The 20,992-nt window shown below is 43.8% G+C and overlaps 1 protein-coding gene across 2 annotated transcripts; it reads right to left on the bottom strand.

Annotated features, from left to right (window-relative positions):
* Window positions 1-244: 244 nt before the first annotated feature.
* On the bottom strand, window positions 245-20,990 carry LOC115326391 (cyclin-D-binding Myb-like transcription factor 1). 2 transcript variants are annotated; one of them, XM_040504057.2, is made up of 16 exons: window positions 20,894-20,990; window positions 19,962-20,148; window positions 18,627-18,788; window positions 17,122-17,180; window positions 15,494-15,590; window positions 15,338-15,414; window positions 14,973-15,163; window positions 14,679-14,788; window positions 10,842-11,070; window positions 8,711-8,779; window positions 8,496-8,578; window positions 6,201-6,440; window positions 4,762-4,955; window positions 2,567-2,761; window positions 1,790-1,886; window positions 245-438 (listed from the first exon to the last, which is right to left on the bottom strand). In XM_040504057.2, exons 2-16 carry the CDS (start codon window positions 20,143-20,145, stop codon window positions 332-334), a joined length of 2,094 nt encoding a protein of 697 aa, XP_040359991.1. In that variant the 5' UTR covers window positions 20,146-20,148; window positions 20,894-20,990; the 3' UTR covers window positions 245-331. The 2 variants fall into 2 exon arrangements, with proteins under 2 accessions (XP_040359991.1, XP_040075026.1); XM_040219092.3 differs by lacking the exon at window positions 20,894-20,990 and adding an exon at window positions 20,562-20,702.
* Window positions 20,991-20,992: the final 2 nt, after the last annotated feature.

Below are 20,992 nucleotides of genomic sequence, written 5' to 3'. Positions count from 1 at the left end.
GCACTTGCACCGTGCCGACAGCAGCAACAGCGCAGCGACACGAGTTCAGAGCCATGCATTGGTCTATAAATAAAATCCCTACCACAATATCAATTAGTGCCTGGTTTGCAAGCTAGCGAGATACAACTGAGATCAACCACAGGCTATACCTAACACACGGACCAGAGTATGAGAACTCTTAACATAGTCCCATGTTAAAATACCGCTCCACCAAGTTGCAAAAAACAGAAATCCCACACAGAAAACATTTGAAAAAAAAACGCATTCTTATTTACATATTGCAATTTTCATAAATAAGGTCGATGAACAGAATATATCCTATTGGCAGTGCTCATGTATCTTCTGGCACGACGTCGAGACTGTCCACGACGTGAGACTTTTCACTTTCGAGGTCCGACGCCGAACCAAGCATCTCCGGACTTCCCGCAAGCATAGGATCTGAAAAACACCAAATACAAGCACATAATACTTTTACACTTAGAGTACTCATCCACTCAGCCAGGCCCGACAGAATTGTTACAAAAGGCTGGAAAAGATGCTGGAATTAGTGCTTTGCCTATAGTACTCCGTTTCGCCTCACGGAGGACCGCAGCAGACGCTACGAGCGTTCCAGCCAATCCAGTAGCACCATGGACACGTCACGTGACTACATGTCCCACACGTCAGTGCGTCCCTTCAGAAGGTCATGCGACACACGACAGTGTAGAAAGTACTTACAGTTATTTATGCTCAGAGCTCCCTCAATGCTGCACAGAAGTATCATACCCATCAAAGGTATAATAGCACCAGAGAGACGACAGGTTGAAATATGTACGAAACTTCAGATCAACTGCCACAAGTATAAAGGTTGGTTCACACATTTACGTTTGGGTGTGACCGATGCTCGCTTGTAACCAATTATGAGAGAACACGCTGGCGCCATCTATCGGGTAGCCCTGCAACTTCCAATCTGCATAGATATATGAGAGCGGCAATATCGCAGCCGGCTTTCCTTGCGGAGCCGGCAGGGGCCAGAGGCATTGACATCACTGGTGCTCTTAGCCCGCTCACTTTCGGTTTTGGCGCCGTGTACCAAGGGTGACGTTTGTCGCCCTGTCCGTCATCTTCGAATTTTTTAATCTGTATTTTATGGCATAGTTAGACCATATTGAGTTCCCACATTGATTCTCTAAATGGAGCCCCACAAAGAGCCCCACAAATACAACACTAAAAAAGATAAATGAAACCTTTTAGTTAATTAGCTAATTAACCCACTTTGCTTCTTTTCTAGAGACTACTATGGCAACAAACTTGGCCTAGGGACTAATATAACCCTAAAGCAGGTCTCTTTGTTTTTTTATTATTTTAATTCTGGATCTATTAGAAAAAAACATTCTGTATATAAACACAAATGTTAACATCTTTCCAACATGTATATGCGCACAAGGGCTGTCACCATGACTTCGCAACTTCCCCAACCTACTGAACAGAGCAAAGGCCAATTGGGCTTGTCATGACAATGATGAGGTTAGCTTCTGCAGTGAATTTCTGACTGTTATCTTAACAGATTCATTATGCAGTTCTGATTTAATTGCAGCTTCTGGTGGTGATTCAAGAAGGTACCAAACATGCATTGAACCGCCATGCCACTCAAAAGCCAGGAATACACTTCCCACTTAATTTTCTTGATTTCGGAATTCATAAGTGATATCCATGAAATCCATAGGTAATTAACAACATGCTTCAATCTCTACAATAAAAAGAACAACAGAGTTTGCTTGCATTTAAGATGTACTAAAGATATGCTTACCAGACAATATCACACTTTCCACACAGTTTTCATCCATCTGACTAGTTACAAGAGAAGACTCGTCAACTTCATCTATAGATGAGGTGTCATGAATTTCCTGCAAGAAATCACGAAAATGCTTCAGTGACAAGAATCGTTTAATAACTTTTGTGACTAAAATGCGATGTAAGCAAAAACGTACATTTTAATCTACCTCCATTCACTCATTTCTTTTGCAAGAATTTATGAGCAAAAGCCACCAATGGTTACAAAAAAACAAAATTAAAAAAAACGATTAGGGAAAGAACAGTCAATTCTCAACATGGTTTTCTTAATGTGCTCCATTATCTTCCGAGCCTCTTGAGACCCCCAACATACAATTTCTCTTGTTTGTTGTCTTGGCCCAGTGGTGGCCAAATATACAAACAAAGTATTTTTATGCAGAGCAGATGACGTGCTCAGTCGCCTGCTCACTGCGCCTATCGGGAGATGGCCCATACGTTACAACCATCGCTACCTCGGTTGTCTGGATACACGTCTGCTTTTGACCCCGGTAAGTTTGTTGGTCTCATTTTCCGAGGCATTTTAAGCCTCGAAATTATTCTTCAATAAGACCCACCACCTCAATGCACATTCCACGAGAGCTAGAGCTCCTCATGTGCAAGCACGGCTCCTTTCGGCTCGTTGTAGGAGGAAGCCTCCCATCAAGCCCAGCTTCCGAAGCATCCCCCTTTGGACCCCAGCCCAAGAACCCTTCAATAAAGAAACCACAAGGTGAAGAGTGAGGCAGCCAGAGACCTGCACTTCAAACTCTTCTCCGTCGATGCAGCACATGGCGTAGCTGGAAGCGTCAATCTCCGATGTGTCCAGGGAAACCGCGGGACAGTCTGCTTCCTGGGGCGAGGACAGAAACTCACTGTCCGAGTTGACAATCACTCGAGGGGCCAGGTTCATCTGTACCAGCAGGCTTTCCGTGCTCTCAAGGGGCTCTGCCTGCACGGCACGAGCAGATCGCTTGCAGCACTCGGCGTACCGTGAAAAGCGCTTTACTTGCGTGACAAACAGACAACCAACATGGCTGACCTTCCGCAGCAACTTTGCGTCACAAACATGTTTTTCTGGAGTTAGTCAGGCATGTTCGAGCAGAAAAAATTATTAAACACTTAAGACAGCTTAGGTGTAGGAATGCAAAAGCTGTGCATTCCTACAAGCAGTGCGTCACATCTTCCTACCGCACACGGCGCTACGGCGATGACATCACGCTCCCCACTGCGCAGGCAAGGCAAACTCCGCCTGCTTCACGTCTTACAGGAAGACGATGTCGAATAAGTAGCATAGCCGCCAAATCTATTTTGGTGAATCAATTGTCATACACTGAATATAACAACCAGAGAAGCCTAAAAGTTGCGACACATCAAAATAAACAAATATATTTCTTCTATGAGACATGATTTGACACTAACAGTTGTAAATGCACTATGCTTACTCGAACTTAGGTTGATAAAAACATAGGTGGACCCTCGGAGGAAAAAAAAAAATCCAAAATTTAGGTTCATTCAGAATTTTAAAGGAATAGAAGGGAAGAAATAAACATTTGCTCACAATATGCTTAGTCATCCTAGTTGAAACTCACAGCAAATAGCGCTGGTCACATAATCGTTCGATCTTCTAGAACTACGTGCCTCCAAGCTGTAGCACTCCTTCTAAGCCGCATCAGTCAAGCTTCACTGTCTTGCACCAGCATTCTCGGGTAAAACTTCACCGCTTTACACCAGTGGTCTTGAGTGTTGCTTCGCTGCTTTGCACCAGCGCTCTCAGATGAAGCTTGACCGCTTCGCACCGGCATTCTCAGGTGAAGCTTCACCCCCCAGCATTGGGGCGCGCACTGGCTCAATGGGGTCGGAAATTTTGCTTACAATTATACATTTAAATTCATGGTCATCGCTATTGGTTGACCCCTATTGAAACAACTTTCGCGGAGAAAAAAATTCACCTACCATAAAATCCTGTAAGGTAGCTTCCCCGAGAGATTGCCCATCCCGTTTTTCTGGCTAAATATCCGCAACATAAAAATTCCAAAACCTCGCCCTCCCCTGATTCCCGTCAGACATTGCGTGATGTCCGACAAGAATCACATGAACTGCACAATCTGCAGTACCGATACGTGTGACAAGTGGGCTTGCAGCAGGTTCCCGTGTTTTTGTCCGCAATTTGCACGCCCAATATCGGTTCCCGTGACATACGAGTTTGTAGCGAGTTCCCACGTTTTTGTGCGTGATGTGCACGCATGATATCGGTTCCTCTGGCACGCAAGTGTAGCCGGTTCTCGCGTGTTTATTGCTCCGTGAAACACGAATCCACCGCATCCGCATTCTTCGGTACCATTTCCGTTGATACAGAAGTTTGTAGCGAATTCCTGCATGTTTATCGCGTTGTGAAATGCAAATTTGCCATTTTTGCAATCTGTGGTATCTGTTCCCATGTCAAGTGGTTTGAAGCTGGTGCCTGTTATGTTTATCATTCAATTTTTGATAAAGGTATGCTGTCTCATCCACAAAAATAGCCCACCTCATATTTTTCACTATTTATCTCTCCATTTTGAGCGGGTGCCCTTACGGGATTTTACGGTATATTTGAATAAATATGGCAACAGTTATGAAAATATATCACCCAGGAAAGCACATAGCACACACCGTTCATAAAAAAAATTATAACTTTTTTTTTTTTCCTCTAAGCCTCAAAAGGTGTTACCAAAACTACTAGTAGTGTGCTGTAAGCGGTCATCTAGGGCAACAAAAGCAGTAAACATTAAAGTTGGTCAATACCCCTGTAAAGGAAAATGCAAAAAGGCACTTAGGTTATATCTGCACTAACATTGTCATGCAATGTACCGGATCTTGCTGTTGGGCAGAACACCATACAAATTGAACCAAATGTCAAAGTTGGTTATTCGAAATTTCTAATATTTGCACGCCTTTACAAAGGAATCTCACAGGAAGTGTCTGGATGATGATTTGTCCCTGAGGCAGAGATGTTGTGGATATGGGGATGCCGCCCTGTCCCGGTGTTGTCAGCAGGATCGTCTGGGATGTTGCTGGCAGCTGGAAATTCTGAGGGATCACCTCCAAGATGCCTCCGCCCTCCGTTGTCGTCAGCGTTATGGGGGTGCTGCTGATCGATTGCAGGGCTGCACACCCACAATTGACCAGGATTACTTCAGATTCCATACAGCATGTGCATCGTAGCACACACTCATCCACAAAGAACACTGCCACAATGCGTCAGTTGCAGGCACCGTGGAGCACCTTTCGCAGCATTGCTGTTGATCTAACTCGACAAAGGTCAACGTGATTTGGGCTCGGTGAACCTAGCCTGAAACGATACAGCAAGTTTTGTTTCCAGAATGGAGTGACACGTACCTGTGCCAGCACGCTGTTTGAGCACCCAAAGCAATTAGATCTTGTTCCGAGACCCAAATTTATATAGTTTGTTTTTCAACTTTCTTAGAATAGGATATTGTTGTTGAATGTTTCAATTACAAAGTGTCAGTGAAACGAAAACTATGCATCACTGAAAAACCATGTGTACCAATGAGAAATCTGGATTATGGTGGAATTAGCATCCCTCCCCCATTCTGCTGGTCGATGTGATAATTTGTGTTGTTTTGCACAAGTCGTTTCAGCTAAGCCACCATGTTGTGGCATGCCCTGTAAGCCATAATCAGCATATGTTATGAAATACTCAGCCCCCCCCCAAAAGTTTAAAATATTCTTCAAAATGATGGGTGATTGTTTGTCCCAAGAGCAAATATGCAGAAGGAGCATAAGACAGGGCAAGCTTTCCTGCATTGCACCAGCGTATTCAAAGAAGTGGCTGATATAAAAGAGCATCCCAGTTAGCTAAATGGGCTCGGAAGTCGGGGGTGTTGTACGCTTGATGTGTCCTTTGCTTTTTTTTTTAATGTTTCAAAAGTAGCGGATGTGCACTTATTGGGATATCAGCGGATACTCAGTATTTTGCGGTAAGCATATCTTCGAAATGAAGATGAAGAATGCCCATACTGAGCCAATATATAAAACAGATGTGTTAAACCCAATTCAATTAAATCTACATAATATTCTCAAACAGATTAAGACATACATATGTCCTAATCGCGCAACTCCTCAAAGGGCCCAACAGTGAGCTGGTCTAAAGGATTGTATACTGCATGGGTCCTCTAAAAGCAGGGTTAGGTTACAAGAGCATGGTGTGTGTGCCTGAGCGACGAGCGTCCGAGATCTGATGGCTTCTTAGAGCAAGGAAGGTGGCGCATTCTTAAATAAAAGCTCGGCATTTTCCAAGCTCACAGGTTTTAAATTTAAAGTTACGAAGGCAGGTCATTCCAAGCAGCAACTAAAAGACGGAGCCCTGTGCGCATCGAAATGAGTCTCACCGGTGGAGAGGGCAGTGGCCACACTTAGCGTTGGCGCAGTGGGCTGGACGGTCAGCGCCGATGTTGAATTCAGGAGCCTCACGGAAGACACCAGGGGCACACTCGGGGCCTTGGGTTGCAATCGGGCCCCGAGACAAGCGTCCCCGTTCACTAGGGTCACCGAGGAGGTGGTGGCTTTGCTGACGTCGTCCTTGAACTGCATCCTCTGCCCATAATTCTTGTACAGGTATTCACAGATCTCTGAGAAAAGGACCACCGCAGAAAACCTTGACCCTCCAAAAACAAAAATATAAATGCTCTTTATTTTTTTTTTTTTTTACATTTCAATTAGGTAGCACAGTTCTCTGGGCCAAAATTTGGATTTCGTCTGAAAAGTTAGGGCCTTAAAAAGCCCAGAGGTAGATCCAAACTTTAACTTCTTTGGCCAGACTCTGGGTACCTTGACCCTAATTTGCCAAACAAATGCCAAAAATTTGTTCAGTTCTCATCTACCAACTTTGGGCCTAAATCGCAAAAAAACAATTACTACCTTATTTAGGCTTCACTGCTGGTTCTTTGGCATACATACGTGGCATCTTAGGCCCGAGTCTGGCACTTCGGCGATTAAGTGGCAAGCCAAAGAAAAGTTGGAAATAACAAAGAAAAATTCTCGGGCACTAACTAATGCATTGAAGCAATACAGTTTTAGGTCCACACTAGACCCGTAGGATTGCCAAGCTATTTTCAAGTTAGCCATTTTTCTGGCGTGCTACCTGTGCAGTGATCAAAGTGATGCTTACAGTAGGCGTCTGTTGCAATCGTGGCACTACGGTAATTAACCGAGCATCAAGACGACAAGCTTGGACGATCAAGTGATTTTGGAGCATATCTCGATTGTTGAGTCATTAAAAATCTGGCCATATAAGGTCTTCACAGCTCGAGTGGTTCCAGGCTTTGTGGCTGAGAATTTATGAAATCAGACTAAAAATTGTGTCTATTTAGAAGAAAGATGGGTCGGATAGTGCTGTGCCTTGCACCAGACATACAAACACTGCAGCGCTCGCTGCACTACCCGATGTAGCGAGGAAGCATAGAATAAAATTGAAACATCAACTGAATTATTAAAAAAAGAAGCAGGTTGTAATGCCTACACTAGTTTTTTTTCTAAACTTCCGGTAACTGGCTGACTGTGTAAACGAACACATTTCCAAGGTACATACACTGTCTATGCTGTTGGGATTTCGTCCCAACAGCATGGACAGTGTATATATGTATCTCAGAAATGTGTTCGTTTGCACAGTCACCCAGTTACACAGTTCGTTTACCACAGTTAGCAGTATCCATAATCAAAACAGAGATGAAAACTAACTTGACTCATTTCAAAGTCTTGCTGGCCCTGAAGTGTGGTTTCTGTATTTTGCTAATACTAAATATTTATTACAGCAATGTTTGTTGTGTTGCATTTACTTTTTCTTAAGCAGCAATTGTTAAAATATTTAACTGTTGCCATGGGTATTTTTTTTTGGCATTCTTGTGAGAGCTTAAAGGGATACTACAACGAAATTTCGGCGCTCATTTTTTGGTCTATATGTGTTCAAAAAAGCAGCATCACATCGAACATACCAATATCTTGTTAAAAAAGTCACGAAAAGAAATTTTAAAACGAATTAAACGATTAGCAAAGAGCACCTGGTGGATGTCGCTAACGCCTCGCTTGTAATGCCCGTCTAGGAACCTTGACAGCTAGTGACGGAGGTTGTCTCGCCTTCGGCCACGACGAGAGAAGAGGGGCAGGAGGAACTCCCCTCTTCCCGAGAATGCCTTTTGTGTGTCGCAGAAGTCGCTATTGTCCCCCTACAAGATTACAGAAGATTAACCCGTCACTCAAAATTCGTACAAAAGCAGCCACTTCGGTGGCTGGAACGACTAGGCCATCCTCTCGACATCAGCCTCGCCGTAGCTTTGCTCGTCTTGAGACGACCTACGTCACGAGTGCGTTGGATGTCACGTGGTCTCCGCTGGGCCTTCTCCGAGCGCTTGCCAGAGTGGGCCATTTATAACGAAAATACAGCCACCAGGCTCAAAATACAAACGTGCGATTGTCATTTACGGATATTGTGATCATATTCAACCTATTTTTGAACACGACGGGAATATTTCAAATTTCGTTGAAGTATCCCTTTAAAGGGGGATAACAGTCTGTACCAATAACAAAAATAATGAACAAAAATTATATTCTGATGAGTACTGAAAAGAGAAGTAAGGATCATGAAGAGCAAGAGAAAGTGAATGGGCAACTTGCACCCTGAAACTAACCTAGAAATGTCATCTTGTTCGCATTGGGTACATTCCTCTTAAGGCTCCACCATTTCCCACGAAGCCATTGCGGTGACCTCACACTGCGCAGGAAAAAAGTGGTTAAAAGGCTAGGCAGCACAGTCAGGAACAATACCTAACTATATATATCTAAATCTATGCCATTTGAAGATATAGTAATGTTAAAGCATCACGCAAAGAAGCTCTGAAAATACCTTGACCAGTCTTTGGCAAATTCTGTCCAGTCAATCATGGTCTCTTCGGAAACTCCCAATGTGTACACCCTGGAAAAGATTAAACAACAATGCCCAATGTCAAACAAGAAAAAAAAAACATGATAACCCAAGAGCGGGGAAAAACGGGACAGACAACACAAAGCTTTGTATTGTCCGTCCTGTTTTCCCCTGCCCCTGGGTTACCATGTCAGTATAATGAACCAGCTCACATGAAAATTTGCCTCAGTTAGAAAAACAAAAGCAACACCCCAAAATGAAAATTGTAGCAGCGTTCTGGGACCCATATAGCTGCTGTTCATGAACAGAGGGTGGCTCCAGTAATCCAGCAGTGCTTAATGCAACTAAAGATTTTGTCTGAAGATGGACCGAACAACTGCAGAAGAAACAGCTTCTCAAAAGTCACATAAGAAGATGCCAGGAAAATTTGCCAGGTACACAGAAATTTAGTTGAAATTACGACTTCATCATATGTCGCTGGCTCAAAACAGTGACATAATATGAAAGGCTTGAGTAGCAGTACTATTCCCAAGCTCCAAAACATCACAAATACGAACAGGCACAGGCGATATTCTCAACTGCAAGTGGCTATTACGGTCCTAGAACCAAGAGGCTTCGTAAGGGTAGGGAAGTTCTCTGGAGTAGCAAACTAAACACTATCCAGAGCAACAAGTGTAAAGGCTGGTGCAGACATTTGTGTTAGAGTGCGGTGCATTTGGTTGCAGAAAGGCAAATGCAAAATTCTGCAGAGCACATTTCCGCAAAGTTTGTACACACATTTCTGCTGAAGTGCAGCTAACCCCAGTCAAACATCACTGAAGCTCCCTATTAGTAGTTCTTGTGGTTCACCAATAACAAGCGATATACAAAAAAAAAAAAGGTGATGGTGTTTAGCAACAGCATCAACATGGCTGGTCTTGGGGCATCCACATTGGCTCTTTCTTGTAACTCCCATTTTGCTACTACCATCCCAACATTGAATTACAACGTGCTTTTAAGTCCCAATTGTCTTGAAATAAGCAAGATCCCACCCCTAAATGGGCAGCTGGATGCAGAGAGCTGACACGCACGCAGAATCCCATATTTTCATGGCTTGTGATTGATTTACCGCAACACTCATAAGTTTGTCTGCACTCAAAAGATGAGTCTGATTCAACTTCCTTGCAGTGCACTGCGATGAGGCAAGTGTCGCCTTGCTGCTAGGCGACCATGCCGTATGTGTACTCAAATGCACTCAAATGCAAGTGTCTCAATGGGTCCCGACTCCGTCACCAGGATAAATACATCCCTTGCACACTGAGAATAGATATCAGTTACTGAATTTTTAGTTTACACGAATGCTGTGCTGCTGTTTGGATTTCTTATGAAGGCAATTAACTGAAATGTAATCCACGGGGGTGCACAATGCACAAGGTAATTTACGGCTGGGTCACATCATTCGAGAAGTATAAAAAGAACCAAATGTTATCTCTACTAATGGCAGTGCTGGTTAGCTTTTTGATTGTCTACTTTGTAGAAAGATAATGCATAATGGCAAACAGAATGATGACTACCCTGAAAGTTACCGTAAAATACCGGGCAAGCGCCCACTCAAAATTTAGAGATAATCGCGAAAAAATGGGGGATGGGCGCTTGTCTGGTTATCAATTTTACATATCAATGTACTGTGCATATATTCTCAGATCTTACAAATTCGGGTATGGGCGCTTAGTGTGGTATGGGCGGAAGCACAGTGTTCTACGGTATAAGAAAAGTAACAAAACTAGAATTTTCTCATATGTCAGCCATCTTGATAATCCCAAACAAAGCGGCAGCTAAACTGGGCGATTGCAAAAGGAAACGAGAAAATAGTGTTCCGTCAAAATGGTTCCTCGTGATCACAAAATTGCTAGTAAAAACATTTATGGCTTTTTTCTGAATCCCTCTCGACTTTCATAAACACGGCAAACGAATGTAGCTCTGTGCCACCTCGCACTCTAGCACTTCAAGATGTCAGAATATCGCAACCGGTGTTTAAAACAAAGGCCAAACAACGAAGCATTTGAATCAAATACTATTAGAAACTTTGGATGTCCCCAAAACCCCCCAAGGAGCAGGCTATGGAGGCACTGACGTGCTGATGAGGGTGATGTCGTCCTCGCGTGTCCAGAGTGTCCCTCCGGCCTCCTTCCAGTTGAGGTAGTTGAGCCACTTGGTGCGGCACTGCTTCTCCGACCGGCTGGCCACTCGTTCGGCCACTTGCGTCCACGACAGGCCGGACGTCACAATCTCCCCCGGCAGCGACCCGCTCAGGTCGTACACAGCCTCGGCCAGACGCCGCTCCTCTGCCGGAAGCCACACCCCTGCACACGGCATCCACACTTTGTTTCCAAGGGTACTACAGTGTTTCGATCCAAGGGTACTACAGTGTTTCGATTTAACGTCCCCTCGTCAAAACGTCGCCCGTGCGACTGTTTGCACAAAATACTGATTTTCTGAAGAACGCGGAAAGATTAACCATTTTTATGAAATCCCCAACTGCAGGTTGCGAAGTCAACGGACACTTGAGGCTTGTTCGCACACTTGCGTTTGCTTACGACCGAGTTCTTGTGATCTCTTATGTAGTTGTTGAACCGTTTTATTTCGTGAAAATTAAATGAGCTGCCATGATGCTTGACTGTAGTCATCTAAATGGTGCCATGGGGAGAGGGAGATGGGACAAAAATTACAGAGAAAGATATAAAGAGGTAGAAAGAGTTACTACATGTATGAGGGAAGGCTACGGCATGCTCTCGTATGTGAGAAGAGACACTTTGTCTCGACAGTGTATAATAAAGATAGAAATTATCTCGATAGTTCCATCGGTCAAGAACTTGGCTCACAGTCTCAAGGTCCTGGGTCCAAATCCAGCCGGACACTTCTTTCGAGTTCTTTATATGGTTCCCTATGGGCATTATATGTTTTATACTAAATACCATTCAGACACTTGCATTTGCTTAGAACCGAGTTCTCGCGACCTCTCACGACGAGAGAATACACTGGCAAACTGGAGCCATCTATGGGGTGGCCCTGGAACTGCATTTCACTAGAGCGAAGGTTTGGAGGTATATTTGAGAGATCAATTGGAGGTATTTAAGAGATTGAATGTATGTACTATGAGAAATGGTCATATAACAAGAAAGAGAGAATGATGCGAAAGAGAAATAAGAAATATACGTAAACGCCAAGTGTTGTAACCGACAGATGTGGTCAGCGTGTTCTCCAATCGTAAGAGAAGAGGTTTTCAGGCACACAGTTGGAGTAGCATAGCCAGTGTCGCTAAATTACGACGATGAACCGGAGGATGGTGCAGTTGGTGCTTGTGACACTGGTAAGCGATCCTGCTGCTCGCGAAGAACAGCCAAGCACACATAGCTCTCAAACCGGTAATAAATTTATATGAAGTAAACGGTTTCACTCTGTTACAATGGTCAGAAACAGTGAAAAGTGTGTGAACTAGCCTTTGCTCTCCCCAAAAGTTGCAGCGATAAGCCGTAAGAATAAAAGATGTTTGTGGCAAAGAAAATTGAAAGAGATAACAGAAAGAAGCTTTCCTTTCATCCAGGATTGAAAGAAACTCCACCTCTGACCAAATAGCACTAAAAGATAACCAATTTCTACAAAAGCCTCAACTGCAAACCGCAAATATCTTTTGTCCGAGAACATTGCAACCCCATCTCTGCGAGGTAGGAGAAAGTCCCGTCCGTGATGAAGCAAACAAGGGAGGTTACGAAAATAAGTTGAAATTGCAGCGAGACACTTTTTTTAAATTCTAAACTACGGGTCTGTCTCCACAGTTCTGAATATATTTGTTTAATCTGCGCCTTATTTAAGCTGCAGTTCCCTGATCCGATATCTCTCAGTCAGTGGTGTTACTGGACAAACTAAATGAGTGACGGCGGCACCCACGAATGTTGCTGCAGTGTAGTCTACAGGACATTAAAAGGCTTTCCAAGAAGAGTAAATTTAATCCGATTGAAGTGCCTGATTTGGTAGTTTCAGAGGCAACAATGAATAAATAAAGGTTTGCTCAGACGTCGCACACAAAAGTGTGTGAAAGTTGCAACTTTTTTATGCTTGATTTGGATCACTGCTCTTGACTTTAGTCACATGGCATCCACTACCAACACTCACCCGCCCGCACTACTCGATTTTCAACACCTTCTCTTCGCTTGCTGCACATTTATTACTCCCATTTTGATGCTGTTTTAGTGACTTCATATTCAAACTTTGGAGCAACCTGATCATATGCGCTTGGTGCATACTGCTAATATTTGCTCATATGGATTTATATCTTTTGGCTATTCAAGGATATAGAACACACTGCAACTCTCTATTAAAAGCATGTGACGGTTATTTTGCTTAATAGTAAAACCTCGTTCCACAGGTGCTTCGAGCACAAAATAATTACAGCTTTTAGTTCAATATGTTTCTTCCCCAGTCACACTACAGGGTGATACAAGGAGACGCCAGGTTCCTTAAATCGACCGGAAAATTCGGTTTCTTAACCTATCGCACTACGACTTTGTGCAGCGTTGCCCACAGATGGTGCATTTTTTTGTAAAATTTGCAAATAGCGAACTAACCTGAGGAAAAAGTAAAGAAAGAAAAAGGATTAGCTCCTATGGAAACGCAGCGACGCCACCGGTCTGCAAACAACACGGCGCCATTTCGCATGGGAGATAAGAGATGGCGCAAGCGGTCGCGACGCCAACTGTTGCCAACGAACGAGCAGACGACGCCGAGAGCCGGCCCTTTAGCAGACAAGGAACTGCAGTTCCTTGCTGTTACCACGCCTGTCTTTTTTGTTTCTGCGACTGTCGCCGCCTGCGGAACGCACGCCGCTTTTGAGTCGAAAAGATTGTCTGCTAAAAAGGCCTGCTCTCAACGCCGTATGCTCGTTCGTTGCCGGTGTTTGTTGCGCCCTCTCTGGTCTCCTACGCGAAACGGTGCTGTGCTGTTTGAAGATTGGTGGCGTCTCTGCGTTTCCATAGGAGCTAAGCCTTTTTCTTTCTTTACTTTTTCCTCAGGTAAATTCGCTCTTTGCAAATTTTACAAAAACAAAAATGCACCATCTGTGGGCCACGCTGCACAAAGTCGTAGCGCGATAGGTTAAGAAACCAAATTTTCCGGTCGATTTAAAGGACACATGCAAAGGAAAAAAAAACATTTTTTTTAGACAGCTTACATCGAAAAAGGATGTCATAAAACGATTTTACAACGAAGAAAAAATTTTTTTAGAGCTATATTTACGGCGTTATACTAATTTGTAGTTGGCGCTCGCGGGAGCCGCCGCTGGTCACGTGGAAGGCCCGCGCGCCGCCGCGCTGCGTCGCCGCCGCACGCTGAGCGTTGTGCGAACGCCGCTTCAACGCGTTTCTCCACGCCGCCGTCGCCGCCGCCGCACAAGTTCGTCTGCTTCGGGGCGCCGCCGCCGTCGTCTGACCGGCGCACAGGTCTATCACGTCTGCTTGCACTTTTTCAGGAGTTTCCTTTGGGCTCTAAAAGTTACTTATTCATCTTAGTTTTTTGTTATACTTCAAACAAAGATGAATAAGTTACTTTTAGAGGCCATAGGAAGCTTCCGAAAGAACGCAAGCACCCCGTGATAAATAAGGACCAGTCACGTGATAAATACGGACCACTTTTTTACGGTGCCCGAGGACGCCAACTACAAATTCGTTTTGCGCCGTAAATATGGCTCTAAAAATGTTTTTTCTTCGTTGTAAAATCCTTTTATGGCATCCTTTTTCCATCTAAGCCGTTTAAAAAACATGTTTTTTTCCTTTGCATGTGTCCTTTAAAGAGCCTGGCGTCTTCTTGTATCACCCTGCAGATACCTGTACACGGCATTCAAAAGTGCGTTCCAGGCAGTGTAGAAGGCGTGAAGCCAGGAGCCCAGCAAAGAAAAGTTAGCCGAGGCCTTGCTTACCCTGACGACAGTTCTCCTTCATGAGGCGGCACCGGTCCTTAATGGAAGCGGCGCTCCTACCAAGTGCGTTTCCAATGAGCCGCCAGTCATTTCCATGGGCTGCCCTCAGCCTGCATTTTCAAGTTTTATAACAGAGAGTAAATGCAGCAAAATGATGAAACATGAACCCTCGAACGTGGCATAGAAAGTACCCGCTGGCAGCCACACCTCCTACATGCATGCATCAACTTCATCGCAGATTATGCATAAAGCCGGGCCAGCTTCTCCAGGAAAAATCATAAAGAGTAGCCGTACGCTTTCAGCTGGTCCAGTTCTTCCGAAGAGTATTTTCCAATGTGGTTCTTGTTGTCGTACATGCGGATGACACGGCGGTAGACTGAGAAGAGGGGCCTGTTGAGGCCCTTGGCAATAGTGCGGTAGAAGTCCTTGCGCTCCTCCTTGGTCATCGAGAAGATGACCGTCGCAGGACTGCTGATGTTGCGTGCCTGCAACAGAATGCGCCAGCAGGTCATGATTTTATGACACTTGGACTAATCGGGCTTTGCTGGGGTCACACGTTTCAAGCAGGCACAATGTTTTCCTGCATTCGCTATATGACCAACTTCCAAACCGTGAAAGTAAGAAGCAGGAAAGGGATAAATGAACCATGGCTTACACACCTCGCAATACTTTTGAATATTCTCTTCGAGTATTTCGGTCTCCTCTTTGGAAAACATGCCTTGCTTCCAGGAATGACCTGCGATGTCATTGTTAGAACAATTAGAAAAAGTAAAAAGAAAATCCAGTCCCAGCAGTAGGTTAAACAAAGCTCCCACCTTTGCTCTGCAGGCTGCTCTTGTCCTCTTTACTAGTAAACCAGTTCTGGTTAATGTCCGTCTGAACAGTAGGAGTGGCAGTTGCCTCTGACTGGCCCTGAAATGGCAAAGCAGGCATCCAGCCATGATGGAACATGCCATGCCTAAATTCTAAATTCACCAACTCATATTTTGAAAGTGTTACGGAGCCTTAGCAAGGTTAGCAGCCAGTGAACTAAAAAAAAAAAAGAAAGTAAGTAAAGGACTAGTAATATTTTACAAAGCAGGCAGACTTTACATTTCTTGTCCCGCACATTCGAGCCATTGCTGACACCCAGCGACAATGAAACCGTAAAAAACAAACCAGACTTGATTTGAGCTTTTATGTAGAAGGCAAATGTTCTAATCACTCTTCATTAATGGACAGATTTTCAAATAACAATTAAACACCTACCCCTGATTTACGATAGTTACCTATAGTCAGAACTAAAAAAACGTCACGGTATGTTATGCGGAGCGCAAGTTTTTCTGCCTCTTGCACGGGGGTTGCGATGATGTCAGGATGCCGAGTTCTTATTGGCTGATAAAAAAAAGAGTTGTCTGTCCATTATTCTTTCAATCAGAGCCAATCAGAGCTCAGCGTTGTTTTGACGTCACCGCAACTCCCGCGCAAGAAGCAGACGACTTGCTTTCCGCATGGCTAGGATTTCGTGTTTCCGGAGTTTATTTTTTTTATGGAATTTGAAGGGTGTTATTTGGAGTTTATCTTTCGCTAGAAATTCAGGGTTTAGCGGGGTTTATTCTTTTTTTTTTAGATTCCCAATTCTCCAAAATTCAGAGTTTAATTTTACAGTGTCCTCAATTTTTCAAAATCCAACATAAATGAGAATATTTTCGGTCAAAAACACACCCCAAGTTGATCAAAGTTGGTATTCCCAATAGACCTTGAGATTGGGACTATGAGCTGCCCCACAACAAATCTTGCAAACATGTGTTGCTTGGATAAATATCAGTACTTCAAAATAGCCAAACTCCTGAATCTAGTTGTTGGGAAGTATAAAGCTTAAGCTACCTTTCTATAAAATCTACAGGTTTTTTTCACTGTTATAAAAACACAACCCCTCCTTTATCTAACAAGCACAATAGTAAGGTCCAAACTGGAAACCGGAACGGCTTTTGTCGTGGCCCAGCAATACATTGATCCATTGTTCTGAACGAAGGAGATAAACGGGAAACTTCATTTTGTCATAGACACGAGATAAAGAAGAAAATGAAGTGGCCTTTTTTTCAAGACCGCTAACCCTCAGCTCGACACACTTCATTTGCATAACGCCATCCTCTTTGCTTTTCATTTTGCCGTCATCACCTCGAAATTGTTTTTTAAATAAATCCAAATCGAAGAAAGTTTTACCGGCAGGTGTTTTTCCGAGTTTTACGCACTTATTTGAAAACACGGAACCCAGTTATTGCTCAGCCAAATGCTGAAATGTATGGGTGCCGATTAATTGAAATCAGTGCAGCAGTTTGATGCGTTTTGGCATCGCCCTACCCCAGTCGGTAGGGCGATGTCGATGTGTAAATGCTACTGTCACGTTACGTCAAGAACAGGTCAATCAATCATACAGTAAAATAAGCAGCACCTGACATACCTCGTTAAATCTCATTGGGGAAAAAGAAATCGGTTCCTCTTGTAAACTGTCATGGTCATCTGTAATAAAACCGAAAAAGAAACAAATGGTCATACTACAGGGAATGACAGGCTGAAGTTGCACTGCAAGGAGTCATACCTAATGCCACAGTGAGTCAAAAGACAAATTGTTTGCACAGCACATTCGCTTGGTTGGTGCATTTGTTATGAATTGAGGCGACTTGCAACTTAAAGGCAGACTGACAGGGTATTTATGCTCGCCAAGGTTTTTATTTGTACATGACATATAAGAGCCTAACTACCCAAAACACAATTGGCGGCTCGAAATTCGTTTTCTTTCTGCCCGAAAATTATCGATCGAGAACTGGCTGGTTTGAGTGGCACTCGCTCTATTATTCATAGTCACGTGCTCTTTTTTATGGTTTAGACAAACACACCAAATATAATCAGAGTTGGGGGTCATTGAAGGCACACACTCAATATTAAAAATAGAAAAAAATCTGATACCCATTTCCTCTGGCTTCTAAAAAACTGCAAATAAGCTGATTGAAAAAGAAAAGAGTTGCACAGAGAACCGAAAGCACTCTGTCGAAACAATTAGGATTTATTCTGTACAACACACACGCCCACCAAGACATTGCTCAGTCGTCACCCCCTTTTCCTGAGTAAAGATATAGCTTGTTTTACGAACATGAATTGGTACGAGGTTGAAAAACACACAAACGTCAAGCACGAAGTGCTTGACTTTTTGCGTTTTTCGTGTGACGTGTGCATTTTTCATCTGCTCTGCATGTCCAGAAAAAAAAAAGGAAAAGAAAAAAGGAAAAAGAAATACGATTGGGTGTAGCCACGTGACTTCCGGCAACTCTCTCCTCCTCTACAATTCTTCTTCCTCCCCAGATCAGTTTCGGTTTCAAGCCGTTGAATTTTTTTTACTTTATTAAAAATATGATGCTGTAGCAAAATATTGATTGGGTAGTCTTCTGACACCATTATAAAATCACCTGGCAAAAAATAAAAAAAAGTTTTGGGAGGGTGTCAGTGTCACTTTAATTGTAAGAGGGCTATTTAGCCAGTGGAACATCACAGCTAATTTGGAGTCTAACACGCATCACGCAGTAGTAATCACACAAGTGCACGCCGGTACAACAGGTGTTGTACCGGCATGCACTTGTGCACACCTGTCTATGCTGAAACTCGGAGTCAGTAGGATTAGAATTACTGACTTAGGCCAAGCTTTAGCTTAAATAATGCTAAACTGTGGTGTGCCAGTGGACTGGGTAACCTATACCAACTGAAACTACAGTAATAGTATGGTGTGCTACATCTTCAAGAGAAAAATAAAAAAACAAAGTGCTCACGAAGGCTCTGCAGCTATTATGGTAGTGCATGTTTCTCCCAGCAGGAAATCCTAATGCAGGGCTAATATACCAGATTAATATTTGAACCACAGACCACAGATAAAAGTTCAACGTTTCGTAAAAACGGAAGGCAAAAATGTCTCACTGCACAAACTATGAGGTGCCAGAATGAGTGTGGGCTCTTGCTCAAAGGCCGGCTTGTCGGGACTGCCGTCTTCGCCACAGGGAGCGAGGAAGTAGGAAGGAGCCAGCGTGACTTCAGAACTGCCTTCAGAATCCAGGCTACCGAGCCCAGACAAGGAGTTGCCTACAAGGAACAACAGGGAGAAGGAATTAGGTGACGTCTAACAGCTGGTTATACAATCTCACCACACAGAAGGAAAAAGAATTACTGGTTCCTTGTAGTGTCCTGAAGATAAACTGAAAAGACAGTGGAGTCTTGGCTGCACACACAATTATCCTCCAGCACCATTTAAAACTTGGCAGCACATAACACCAGAATTTTCTTGCTAAATTTAACAGGAAACATTTCCCATGAATTTAGCAGGGAAAATGTGACATAACATGATTGTCACTTTAGGTGGTAATTTAATGCCATGCGATGTCTATGGTTAGTGAGTGAGGTTGAGTATGCGAGGTACGAGTACTTATTCTGAAAAAGGAGCTGAACAGGTTGTTGGTGTCAATTACTAAGATAAACACAGTTATCTGATGCAGTCTGTCTAATTTAACTATTTCGGCGTAATGAGTGAGAGGATCTAGATCTGTTTGCTTGCATTACTTGACGACCAGGAGTTGTGCCTTCTAAAATTGTTAAATTGATGGCGTGCCACTCATTAACCTGAACTTAGAGCACGTTCCTGCACATGTTGCACGAAAATATTCATTTCGGCGGTATTTGAACTATCACCTAAATGTAGAATGAGATATCTCAAACACCCCGTAGCACCTCAACATAATACGGTGTGCCATTCCTTTGCCACAACATCATAATACCTTGTGCAGTTTCTGGTCGCACAAAATATAAGGGATACCGGAACATTGAGGTTTCTAGACACTGATGAAAACAGGATCTTTGAGTTGTCCAGCCTACAGTGTGCGTATCCTCGATAACAACTGGACGTTTTTTGAGCCTTGAGCAGACAGGTGCAGCCGAAGCACCACGAAATGTGACGAATGCATGTTGGAGGTGAGGCGTCTGAAAAGGACGTTCTCACATCCTGGATCATTCACTTGTCCAGCCTGCAGTGTGCATATCCTCGATAACGATTCAACGTCTATTGAGACTTCAGCATGCAGGTGCAACCAAAGCACCACAAAATGTGACGAGTGCATGTTGGAGGTGGGGCATCTGAAAGGAACGTTCTCATGTCCTGTCAGTGACGAACTTTCCGACGTATGCAGGTGTCCGTAAACACTATATAATTATTTATAGATTTCTGTTTGTTGCCTAGATGAATTTGCATCTGGTGCCACTTACTAGAATTATCTGCAACGACCACCACTTCTTCGATGCTGTCATCGGTGAGACAGGAACTGTCGCAAGCTCCCATCATGAGTGCGTCTTGACAAGGTGACATGGAGGCAATCATGTCCCCATCCAAGTCATGGCTGCTCAGTGGATCCGACTGGACTGCCACTGTGACAACACGGGTCAAGTCCATCACCTGAGACAACAGGATGGAAAGGCGGCAACTCAACATATCATGCAGTCTTGCTTAATTAAAACAAATCACAAACAAGAAATTCAAAACCGTGAGGGTATATTACTGGGCGAGGCCAGGAACATAAAAAAATTACTGCTAAAAAAATAAAAAGAGCGAACATACCATATCGCGTGATTTTTTTTTATTTTTTTTAGAGAGTTTGCAAGGCTTTTACACACGATACGGTGTAGAGTGACTGGTGTGGTGTACAAACTTCAAGCCGGTATTGGAAAGGACGATTTGCTGATACTTATTTGATTAAGCAGATTTACGCACAGTGTCCATGCACACAGCATGCGTATCGCAACGCCGTCGCGATAATACAGAAGAGAGAATTTAATTTGAGAACGACTCGGGGGCCAAGCTGTTCCTACCATGCTCGGTATGACACATCGTAGTGTACTACACGCCTGGTACACTGGACAACTTCAAATAACTCGATTCAGTTCCGCTTCTGAAAGTTAGGATCATCGGCAAGTTCATCAGTGATGCTGTCGCCTAGCAACGTGGGCAGTAGTCGGCGAGGATTATCCGGGAATTCGCGAAAATGCCAGGATGATGGAAAATGGCGGCTGCTACAGTGGGCCCGCATTTTTTAAAACTGCGCGACCGCCCGTTCCGTGAGACAGAATCCTCGCGAAGGCTGTTCGCGATATCGAGCCAGGTTCAAACGGCTTTGAGTGAAAAGGGAGGGCGGTACAATTACCCGTAGTTGAGGGAAACAGCAGTGGAATACATTCCGACGAGATAAGAACTCGGGATACCAGCCACGGGACTCCACGGCTACTCTCGCTCCCAGCGCGAC

This window comes from Ixodes scapularis, unplaced genomic scaffold (assembly GCF_016920785.2).
Source record: "Ixodes scapularis isolate PalLabHiFi unplaced genomic scaffold, ASM1692078v2 PGA_scaffold2__306_contigs__length_199485367, whole genome shotgun sequence".
NCBI classification, from domain to species: domain Eukaryota; kingdom Metazoa; phylum Arthropoda; class Arachnida; order Ixodida; family Ixodidae; genus Ixodes; species Ixodes scapularis.
The sequence above is the reverse complement of the archived record's forward strand: the minus strand, read 5'-3'. Positions and strand labels throughout refer to the sequence as shown.